Raw genomic sequence first — 12,262 nt, 5'->3', positions numbered from 1 at the left:
GGCGGGGGGCGTCGGCGCTGGGCCCGCCATGGCCGCGTCCGAGCTCTACACCAAGGTAATGCGCGCGCCGCGCGCGGGGCCGCGCCCTGGGGAGGGGTCGCGCGCTGGGGGTCGGTGGTTGTAGCCCGGGGTGGGTTCTGCGGGACTGCGCCTCCTCCCTGCCCGGCTGCACCTCCCTACTCTGCCTCCTGGGCCCATTTCGGTTGGGATGCTCTTGGGCAGATGCTCGGGCCGCTGTCCGGGGCCGCGCGCTTAAAATAACGTCCTGTGCCGGTATGCGCCAGGCAGCCTCTCGGGGAGATGATTTCGGATTCTGCAGACAGGGCCAGTCCGCTTTCACCTTTAGCCGCAGGGTTCTTGTCATTGCCCTGGGGTGCGGAGCCTTCGGGAAGATGCTGCCCAGGCAATGGCGAGCTTATTCTCAGGCTCGTCGGTGGCTGGCAGTTTGCAATCTGCGCGTTATCCCCGAGAGCCTCGTTAGCTCCGCGTCCTCACCCTCCTTTCCGGCGAACCTTTCCCTTTTAGTCTTCGTTTAGGGGAAGTGGTAGTCTTTGCAGTCTTAAACCGACGCCCATATTCTCTGAGTCTGGTAATCTCTCTCTGAATGGCGTATTTTGGAGAGACTTCAGAAAATCTGTGTTGGCCAGTTGTGGTGTATGCAATCGTGGTATCTTGTATTATGGTTTCAATGGGTGTTTTGCCAACAATTGATTATTAATTAGCTCTAATTCCATTGAACGGAATTGCCTTAACTTTTCCAGTTCACATTTTCAAGACTGTGCCAGAATCTCTCTTATCTCTCTCTCTCTCTCTTTGTCTTCCCCTCCGGCACTAGAGATTGTAGAGCCTCAAGCGCCACAGACAAACCCATTACCACTCAGCTGTACGTAGATAACCCCAGCTCTCTGGACTTTTCCTTTAGCGTTTGAAATCATTGCTAGCACCCACGACTTCAGTAAGCCCTGAGCCCAAGTTGCAGCCTACTGGAAAGAAGTCTGGGTGGGACATCCAGACACCTGCACCTGGTCTAGACGTTTTCACCAACTGTGTGACCTTGGGCAGCCTCTCTGGTTCAGGTTTTTTACAAGTCAATAGAGTTTGTTACACTTGTCCTGCAACCCTTAGGAGCTGTTGTGAGGAACCATTTTGTTTTGTTTTGTTCTTTTGAGGCAGGGTTTTTCTGTTTCTCAGACCTGGAACTTGGTCCGTGTACTAGGCTGGCCTTGAACTCATAGATCTGCCTGCTTCTGCCTCCTAAGAGCTGGTATTAAAGGAGTGCACCACTGCCACCCGGCCTTGAGAACCAAATTTAATACTAGTTGTGAAAGCTTTAAATGTATAACGTTTTTCTACAATTACGAGTTATCTGATTCATTTCTTCCAGCCATGAAATGAGGAGCTTGCATGAACCTGGTACTTCTTTCTTTCTAGTCCTAGATTTAAAAAGTGTACAATTAGAATGTTTCTCTAAACCTCCTAATTTTTTTAGGCATGGTAGCTCTCTAAGATCTGAGTGACTATCACTGGAAACTGATTGAGAGTTACCTTATTAACTATATAAGTACACTTTTAAGTGGTTTGCAAATATTATCTCATTTAATCCTTACAATTAATGTGTGGGTAGATACAAGTATCAGGTATGTTCCTGTGAAGAGATGTCAGTCTGTAAACATTGCTTAGTTACATTGTTCTCTCCTGTCTGGCCCCTTCCAAGGCCCTGGCCATCAGTCCCATCCTGAACCTGCTAATCGTAGGCTGATAAGTAGAAATCAGGAGGTAAGTTGTTAGACTTCTGGATCTGTTTTTGTGCCCAAAAGATAATTTGTAGGAAAAAAGTTGGGAAAGGTGTTGCCATTTTTAAATGTGAGTTTCCATCATAGCTTTATGGGTAATATAATTAATCATTTAGTCTTTCTAGATACAGACTAATTTAGTCACTGAAACTGAGGTTGGGACTTAAGGGGCTTTCTCCTAAAGTCACAAATACCTAAGAATAGCCTGGTTCCATAGTTATTTGTGGGCCGATTCTCTGAGTGGGCCAAAGTTTAATGACAGGCAGGGATATTTATTGAGTATCCTGATACTCTGCCTGATGTTTAGAGTTTCTAACAGTGGACAAGTCATAGCCCTTTCCCTCATAGAGTTCACAGTCTGCTTCTTATATTCTTGAGCCACTTTGACTCTCTGAGGGCATAAATAACCTGCCGTTACCTTAACAACAGCAGGCAGATGTGTTAGCAGGGGATGGGAAGTGTTCCGGGCTGTGGCAAAGCCTGGAGTGACTCTACTGATTGCAGTATTGGCCTTTGCGATTAAATATGAAAGTGCCCCTTTAAAAGTTGTCATCGGACCTTTAAGGCAGATTTTAATGTGTGATACAGACCAGCTCCTATTACAGTGAAGGGCATGGGACTGCTGGTCAATTTATTTTCTTAAGTTAGAATGATAATGATTTTGTCATCACAATTTAGCAGGGTTTCTATTTCATAAAAATTTCTAGAAGTTTAAATATTTAAGAGCAATAACTTAGTGCCTGGATGTAATGTTTCTTGAGGCGACATTTTGGTTAAAACATATTTGTTGATTTTTTTTTCCCAGAAGGTGTTGCTAAGAAGCTTTTGAATGTTTTTTTTTTTTAAATACAGCATTATTGAGTTCCTCTGTACCGTACAGTTCACCAATTTAAACTCCCCGGATTGGTAGTTTTGGTATGTTCACTGTGATTTTAGGTCTACCCGGCAGTTGTTATGTTATTGCCCTGAAGAGAGTTGTTAGTCTTGACTTGGCAGTAGATTTCTGTGTGGCAACCTCATCTAATGATGCTTTTAATAACTTCAGAGGTTCAGCATTGTGGAACTAAGTTTATCAATGAGACTTGGAAGGATCACCTGCAGCAATTTAATTAATTGTGTATTAATCAGCCATATATACCATTGATAGCACTTGGGTACTTTAGAATATACAAAGGTACCTAAAGCTATTTGAGTAAAAGTCCCTGGGATATATGAAGATGCTAAGTATTTTAAGAAAGAAAAAAAATCAGATGGCAACTCCGAAGCCATTAAAACTTTCCCAAAGCGAAACAGCCTTGTAGGGCAGTAGATTTCATACTTGCTACTATATTTACCTTTTCCATGTTTTCTTATATACCTACTGAAGCCATGTAACCTAGGTGTGTGTGTGTGTGTTCTGGTGTAGTTCATTTTGATATTCAATAGCACTGTCCTCTCAAACTACCATTCCTGGAGATTCTAATATTCTGGGGTTGAAATCCATTCTTTGATCCTGTGCTGTGATCTGCAGTTTGGCCAGTACATCCTTCAGTCATGCTCCCTCTATGGCTTTTTCTTCTGATGTCCCTGATCTTGTTAATGGCAGTGCTCTTCTAGTTCCACAGGTTTGGAACTTCTGCATCTTTTCCCTTGGATCTTATATTTTACTTCTTTACCAATTTTGGTTCCATTTGACATCCAGCTGTTAGGATTCTGAACCACTGCTTGCATCTTCTTTTTTCTGTGTCTCAGTGACCTGGGTACATTTCCATCTGACTATAGTTGTATGTATGTTAACATTGTTTAGTACTATAAGCCTCTGAGATGCTATTTTGTTCAGCTCTCATTTGTTGAATAAATGAATGAATGAATACTTAAATAGGAGGAGGTAGAGATTGAAAATTATGGCAGGGTGGTGGTGGTGCACACCTTTATTCCCAGCATTCAGGAGGCAGAGGCAGGTGGGTCTCTGTTAATTCAAGCCAGCCTGGTCTACAGAGTGAATTCCAGGACAGCCAGAGCTACAACACAGAGAAACCCTGTCACAAAAAAATGACAACAACAACTGAGAGAGAGAGAGAGAAAGAGAGAGAGAGAAGGAGGAGGAGGAGGAGGAGGAGGAGGAGGAGGAGGAGGAGGAGGAGGAGGACATGGATCAGGCATAGTGATGCCCTTTTGTAATGTAGCATTTGGGAGGCAGGACTTACCATAAGTTCAAGGATGGCTTGAGCTATATAACAAGATCCTATCTGAGAAAAAAATGAAAAGCAAATTATAAGAATGTGATGAAAGAAGTAAACACATAATAAGGCATGTTGAAGAGAATGAGTAATAGAGAGAACTGGCAGCCAGTGAGACCAAAAAGAGAGCTGTTTCAGGGAACACAGTGTGAATTGCAGAGGTCTGGTAGTCTGAGGTACGCTTAGAAAGGTGCTCAAAGAAGGAAATAAACCTGAGAGACATTTCTGCGAAGGATTAGATATAGGATAAGAAGGAGAGGAGCTAAGATAAGGGCATGCTGGCAGCTCCACCTTGGAAACTAGAAGCTGTTCCTAGGGATTACAAATGGAAAATTACTCAGAATAATTGTTTGATCAAATTGCTTGATCAAATAACTGCTAAATTTCTTGATTAAAGCAAAGAGATGATGAGTTACTCTAGAAATTTGTCAATGTCTCTTAAATTGTGAATGCCCTGTGTATTGTCCAGGGGCTCAAATATTACAGAAGTGTTCTAACTCTAGTAAGAGTTGCCATTCCTGGACCAGTTGCTTAAAAAGAAAGGAAAAATAGAAGCCCAATGAGGAACATACTTTGCCTGCCTGTCTGCCTGCCTGCCTGCCTTCCTTCCTTCCTTCCTTCCTTCCTTCCTTCCTTCCTTCCTTCCTTCCTTCCTTCCTTCCTTCCCTTAATGTAGGGTCTTACTCTACAGCCCAGACTACTCTGGAACTTATCCACCTAGACTGACCTCAAATTCATGGGAGTCCTCCTGCCTTAGCCTCCTCCTAAATTTTGGAATTACACACATGAGCTGCCATGCCCAGCTATGATTTGTTTCTTGACAAATGTATAGCTAAACTAGAGAAATTTCAGAATGGAATGGTCAGACAAAAACAAAAAAAGAAGCTAGACATATAAGAGGGATAGAACTTGAAAAATACAGGTGTTCTGGAAATATCAAGAATTAGAAATTTGGCCAGCAGCATGGTTTGGTTGTTAAGGGCACTGTCACTAAACTCAATCCCCAAGATCTCCATGGTAGAATAGAGAACTGAATCTCTCAAGTTGTACCCTGACCTCTGTGTGTACTCTTGCATGTGCATGCTCACACTCACACAAGTAGATAAATGTGATAGGAACTTTAAAAAAATTAAAAAACATAGTAGAAATTTGTAACATCTTACTTTAGTAGCTGTTAGCTTAGTAGAATTTGAAATAAATATTTATCATTTTAAATTAATTCTATTGTAAACATACAGATTTGTGTTATGTAATGGAGTACCTCAAGTTATGATATCAACCTAGTTGTAGTTTCTAAATTAGAGTCTGGGTAGTCTACGAATGGTATTTTTTTTGTTCTCTCTCTCTCTCTCTCTCTCTCTCTCTCTCTCTCTCTCTCTCTCTTTCTTAATTTTGTTTTTGTTTTTTCAAGACAGGATTTCTCTGTATAGTTCTAGCTCTCCTAGAACTTGCTCTGTAGACCAGGCTGCCCTACAGAGGTGGAGCCCACAGAGATCCACCTGTCTTTGCCTCCCAAGTGCTGGGATTAAAGTTGTGTGCCTCCATAGCCCTCCTCATGAATAGCATTCCTAATATACCAAACTGTCAAACCCCAAACCTTTCTTTGGCAGAGTTAAGAAATTAGCCAACTAGAACTAGTTTAAATGTTTATTTATTCATTTTTGTTTGTTTGTTTGTGTGTGTGTGTGCCTACACACCTCTGCATGAGTTTATGTGAACAAAGTTTGTGCAAGTCTTGGATGTCAGAGGATATTGTATCTCCTGGAACTGGAGTTACAGGTAATTGTGAGCCACCTGATTTAGGTGCTAGGAGCTGAACCTAGGTCCCCTGCAAGAGCAGTAAGCACACTTAACCTCTGAGCCATCTAGCACTGTAGAGTTCATTTAGTTGGAAATAAAAGAAAACCTTTTCAAAACAAGAAAGGAATTTTATTCACTTGTGTGACCTGAAAGTTTAAGATTAGCAGCGCAGGTATATCTTCGGGACTGTGTGCCACTGACTCTCGTGTGCTGTCTGACATTGTTCTCATCTTCAGGACAACTGTGACTAGAGTGTGGAGTCTGCAGATCACATGATTGCACAGCTCTGGGCCTCGGGGAAGAGAGCCTGGTAGAGAAGTTCTTCCTGCCCTTTCTTAGAGTCATGTGCCCGTTCCTTTCACAACACCCTGTTGGAAGTATGGGAAGAATACCATGAGAGATCAAGTTTATGCTTGCCCAGAGGCTTGAAGGAGAACAGGCATTGTGATTGGTAGTCTCATTATGACCTTATGGGATGGCTGAGAGCCATTCTCCTTTACAAGGGATAGTGCTGAGTAGACAAAATGATAAACCGTCCTCAATCAATGTCATCTATGAATAGATCACGAAAAATGATGGCGATCAAGTTCTTACTATTTCTGATCTTTGAGTGAAGTGAAAAGTTTGTTTTTTTAACCTACCAAGATATTAAATATATTCCCCCTAGAAAATAATCTATGAAAATATAGCTATGGGAAATCTATACAAGCAAAGTTAGTAATAAGATATCAGAAACTGAAGGTGTAAAACATACCTTTTACCCAGTCTGCGAGGACTTGGTGAATTGTATGTTGCTAATTTTTTCTGCTGTATTTCCTCAGCATTGCATATTTCCTCTTACTTTCTTCATAGCCTTGCTTGTGCACAATATTCTCTTCCCTCATTTTCACCCAGTGATAACATTCTCACAGTTTCTCCCCCTTTCTTTTGAGACATGGTCTCACGATCTCAGGCTGCCCTCAAGTTTGTTGTGTAGCCAAGGATGACCTTGAAGTTCTGATCCTTCTGCCTCTACTTCCCAGTGCTGGGTTTACAGTGTGTACCACCACAGCCCCTTTGTGCACTGCTGGGGACCGAACTCAGGGCCTTGTGCATGCTAGGCAGACACTTACCAACAGAACTTCGTTTGTAGACTCCCTGTTGTACAACGTCTTAATTTCTTTGTTTTGCCTGTCCAAATTGCCCAATTCATCTTTGATGGTGGTATGTCTTCTGTTCTCCCTCCCCATCTTCTTTATGTCCCTGTTATCTGTAAGTCCCTGCTGCTCAGTGAGAGTTAGAACTGAGCACACATACACCCTGTAATGAGCTAAGATATATTGCTATTGGAGGAACCATTCCTTAGCACTCAGTGTGTGCTTTACTTGGTCAAACCCTGCACCTTTCCTTTCTTACCACTCCCTGAATCTGACATCATAGGAAGTAATTTTTATGAGTTTGCATAATCATTTTCTGTGTGCATGAACAAGCACTTTTGTGTTAGGTTAGTTTTCAAACTGGTTAGCCCAGACTAGTTCACTCTTAGTTTTCCGGCTTTGTCTAGCATAGTAAGAGACCATCCTTACTTGAAAACATGTTGTTTTCATACAGGACTGGTCTCTATCTGTTGAGACTAAGAAAAACATAGTTAGACAAACTACTTAGGTTAGGATTTCTGCAGATGTTTACCATAAAATCAGAGCATATGTGTATCAGTAATGTGAATTTAGATCAAATTGTGGATTAAGTCTTTTATAATTTGAGTGGCTATTTCTTATTTTCCAAGTGAAGAAAGTTAGATTACAATAGATGACAGTGCATTTTAGTGCACTCCTGTTTCTGTCTGGTTTCTGTCCCGGAGTAGGGTTTCTCAACCTTTGCACTAACAGCAAATTGGATATTTTTTTTCTCAAATGTCTGTTCTTTGTATTGTAGGATATTTAGCCAAATTCATGACTTTCAGCTACTAGTTCACTAGTACCCTCTACTTCTGTTTATGACAATCTATACTATCTCCAGACATTGCCAAATGTCCCTTAGGGGCCAAGGTAAACAAACCACTACCCTGAAGCCAGTGCCCAGACCTTAAGACTTAGATTAAGGTAGGAGGAAAAAGTAGAAATAGTTAAAAACAGAAGCAGAGATTACTTGAAAAATTAATTGACTTGAGAGCAGGACATGTTTCATAGACACAATACTTGTGAGCCAGTATGGTGGGCTAGAACCAGCTATTTGACAAGCTGAGGCAGTTCAAGTCATGCAGGGCAACCTGGTGAGACCCTGTCATAAGGGACACGGTGTTTGCCCATATATGAAGCCACAGTCCCCAAGCTCAATCTCCAGCACTGTTCTGCTCCCCACAGAAAAATAAATAAATAAAAGAGGTAGTCAGGCAAAATCCAAGTCTCCTTGGTGAGAATTGGCATTTATACATGGGGTAGGACATTCACACTCATCTTTAAAAATAGCGCCTTGTATGCACATTACCTCAAGGGCAGGGAGACTGGATGCCCCACTTCTGGAAGATAACTTCCTTGCCTTTATTTTGTGTTGAGAAATGCTTCTCAGTAGAAATATATACGCTTGTTTAAAATAATCTTCTGGAAACCTAAACTTCTTCCTTTCTTTCTTTAATAACAAACAAACACACAAGCAAGCAAACAAGCAGAATCTTGCTTTATAGCCCTGGCTGGATTGAAACTTGCTGTGTAAACCAGACTGGTCTCAAACTCCCAGAGAGCCACCTGCCTCTGTCTTAAAGGTGTGCACCACTAAGTCCAGTTTATTTTCTTTGTAGTGCCGTTAAAAAAAAGAAATTACTTACCACCTTTTCTTTCTTAAATCTTTGAAGAATTTTGGCAATAGAGGAAAAATTGAAGTAGGATTTTAAGAGAGAGAGAGAAAAACCATAGCTTCTGTGCTGAGTGTAAATCATAAATTTCAACTTGAAACCTACCTGATAGTATGTTGTCATCTCATTGTAGAGAACATGTCTTTAATTATAGCAAACTCTAACATTTGTCTGAAGTAGTATAAGGATAGGTTGTTTCAGGTGTATCATACCTTAGGGTTCTTGAGCGTCAGCTGCTGTTGCACAGCAGCACTGAATCTAACACCCTAACACTGGCTGTCGTACTCGGGTCTTTGTAGCTTGTGGGGCTTTCTGGTCATTCCTTGTGTGGGACTAAGGATTTGCATCAATTCAATGGTAGCCACAAAGCTAAAGGGAAATGAAGGTCAAGAAACTGAACTGACCCTTAGCATCCTTGAAGTTTCCTTACTTTTCCTCAGGTACTAAAATCTTGATTTTTTTTGTTTTGTTTTGTTTTTGCTTTCATTTTTGGAGACGGGGTTTCTTTTCTCTGTGTAGCTGTGGAGCCTGTCCTGGAACTTGCTCTGTAGACCAGGCTTGTCTCACAGAGATCTGCCTGCCTCTGCCTCCTGAATGCTGGGATTAAAAGCGTGCTCCACCACCATCTGGATTTTTGTTTGTTTTTTACTCTATTAGTTTCAGTTATTTTCTTCTAAAAATTTTGACTTGTACAAATGCATGGATCTGGCAAAACAGTTTTTTATAGTAATGATTACTATTTACTGAGGCCTTGTTGTGGTCCAGATAGCCTTTAAAAGAAATTCTTTGCCTGGCCTGGTTGCAGTAAGTCTGTAATGTCATTTGCTTAGGAGGGTTGGCAGGATTGCAAATTCCAGGCCCACCTGGGCTATAGAATGAGGTTAAAGGCCAGCCTGAGCTGCGAGGTGAGACTCTTTTTCAAAATCTAATGTCTTACTAGGTTGTGCTGGGTGTTTGGATATGGTGGCCTGGGGCTGTAATCCTAACATTCTGGAGGCCAAGACAAGAGGATTGTCACAAGTTGATGGCAATTGGGCTCTTAGAGCTGGAGACTGTCCAGGCTGGCCTGTCTCCCAAGTGCTGGGATTAAAGGTGTGCGCCACCACCACCCGGCTAAAACAGGACATTTTTAAAAAGAAAGATTCCACCTGTCCTGTTAGTGTTTCTATGTAACTCTTAAATTTGCCTGTGTTCCTCACAAGCCAGACAATCTAACTTATGAGTGTCTTCTTCCTTTGCTGTGACTCATCCCTTTTCCCTGAAAGAGTGGCAGCATATTATAGCAACCAAGGCGTGGACACCACATCTACAAGACTGAATCCTGGTTTTGCTTTCTTCCTCCCTCCCTTCCCTTTAATCCTTTCTTTTTTTTTATTTAAAATTATTATGTGTATGAGTGTTTTGGCTGCATGTATGTCTGTGTACTATGAGCATATCTGGTTCCTATGGAGGTCAGAAGAGAGTATCAGTTATAAATAGCCATAGCTGACATGTGGGTGCTGGGAATGAATTCAGGGTCCTCTGCAGTAGCAGCCAGCACTCCTGTTAAACAGCTGAGCCCACTCCAGCCCTGCTGCTCCCCCATTTTACTATTAGCTTTCTATATGGCCTTTAACCAAGTTACTCGCCCTTTCTGTACTTCAGTTTTCTCATTTTTGTTTTATTTGTATGTATTTTTTTTTTTACTTAAAAATTTCCACCTCCCCCCTCCTCCCATTTCCCTCCCCTTCCCCCTCCCTCTCCAGTCCAAAGAGCAGTCAGGGTTCCCTGCCCTGTGGTGGGAAGTCCAAGGTCCTCTCCCCTTCATCCAGGTCTAGGAAGGGGAGCATCCAAACAGACTGGGCTCCCACAAAGCCAGTACATGCAGTAGGATCAAAACCCAGTGCTCAAAACCCAGTGCCATTGTCCTTGGCTTCTCAGTCAGCCCTCCTTGTCCGACATGTTCAGAGAGTTCGGTTTGATCACATGCTCCATCAGTCCCAGTCCAGCTTGCTTTGGTGAGCTCTCATTAGATCAGCCCCACCGTCTCAGTGGGTGGGCGCACCCCTAAATCCTTGGGCAGCTGAGGAGAGGGAGCCTGAAATGGCCCTATCCTATAGCCATACTGATGAATATCTTGCGTATCACCATAGAACCTTCATCTGGCTATGGATGAAGCTAGAGACAGAGACCCACACTGGAGCACTGGACTGAGCTCCTAAGGTCCAAATGAGGAGCAGGAGGAGGGAGAAGATGAGCAAGGAAGTCAGGATTATGTATGTGCTTTTGTGTGAATGTGTGTTTGTATATGTATGGAGGCTAGAGCACAGCCTTGGATATCTTGTTCCTTGGGAGCTGTTCACCTTATTTTATTTTATTTTTTTGGTTTTTCGAGACAGAGTTTCTTTGTGTAGCTTAGGTGCCTGGCCTGGAACTAGCTTTTATAGAGCAGGCTGGCCTTGAACTTACAGAGATCTGCCTGCCTCTGTGCTAGGGTTAAAGTGTATCACCACTGCCCGGCCTTGTTTTTTTTTTTTTTTTTTCAATTTATTTATTATGTATACAAAATTCTGTATGTATGTATGTCTGCAGGCCAGAAGAGGGCACCAGACCTCATTACAGATGGTTGTAAGCCACCATGTGGTTGCTGGGAATTGAACTCAGGACCTTTGGAAGAGCAGGCAATGCTCTTAACCGCTGAGCCATCTCTCCAGCCCCCGGCCTTGTTTTTTGAGATAGGGTCTGGAACTCACCAATTGGACTTGGCTGGCAGACCAGCAAGCCCCATGGACCTGCCTGTATCCACTTACCCAGCGTTAGTATTTCTAACACATGTGCCACAATGCCCAGCTTTTCAGACTTATTTATTTATTCACTCATTTTTTAAATGTGTGTGAATATTTTGCCTGAATTATGGGTGGTTACCACATATATGCCTGGTGCCCTTGGAGATCAGGTGAAGGTATTGGGTGCTCTAGAACTGGAGGTACAGATGGTGGCCAGCTGCCATATGGGTACTGGATTCTGCTGATTGAACTCGGGCCATCACACTGCAGCCCACATTAACTTTGACGTTTAGGAATCTTCTTTCCTCACCCTCCAAATGCTAGGATTATAAGTATGAGGTCCAATGCCAGCTGCCTCTGGATATCCTTAATATTTCATTTTATTAATAGAGTATGTGAGGAGACCTGGTACATGGTAGTGACCTAGTAATTCTTTTTCTATTTTTAAGGACAACTAAGAAAAGAGCCTCCTTTATATTAAGACATAATTGAGAATTGTCTATTCTGCTATTAATAGGTCTGAAATAGTAAAGAAAATGACTTGCAAAGTTACTTTGGAAGACATTCTCTTAAAATATATTTTAAGGTCTCAGTACGTAGCTCAGTTGGCAGAGTCCTTGTCTAGAATGTATGGAGCCATGGGCTTGATTCTCAGCACTCAGTGAACCAGGTATGGTATTGCATACCCCTAATCTTGGCACTTTTGGGGGGAAGGGGGCAGCAGCGAGAAGATCAAAAGTTCAAGATTATTCCCATCTACATAGGGAATTTGAGACCCAAGTGAGCCAAAAACTAACTAACACTCTCTCTCTCTCTCTCTCTCTCTCTCTCTCTCTCTCTCTCTCTCTCTCTCTC

At 42.4% G+C, this 12,262-nt stretch overlaps 1 protein-coding gene across 3 annotated transcripts in view; it reads left to right on the top strand.

Moving 5' to 3' along the window:
- Positions 1–6: 6 nt before the first annotated feature.
- Myo5a (myosin VA) overlaps positions 7–12,262 on the top strand; it is a 157,044-nt gene continuing 144,788 nt past the window's right edge. For all 3 annotated transcript variants that reach the window (XM_013346380.2, XM_005347626.3, XM_013346381.2), the window contains exon 1: positions 7–55. In XM_013346380.2, the coding sequence (XP_013201834.1) occupies positions 29–55 (27 nt within the window). In that variant the 5' untranslated portion in view covers positions 7–28. The remainder of the gene's footprint in view (positions 56–12,262) is intronic.

The sequence above is a fragment of the Microtus ochrogaster genome, chromosome 5 (genome assembly GCF_000317375.1).
Source record: "Microtus ochrogaster isolate Prairie Vole_2 chromosome 5, MicOch1.0, whole genome shotgun sequence".
NCBI lineage: Eukaryota > Metazoa > Chordata > Mammalia > Rodentia > Cricetidae > Microtus > Microtus ochrogaster.
Note: the sequence above shows the minus strand (reverse complement) of the source record. Positions and strands in the feature narration are given on the sequence as shown.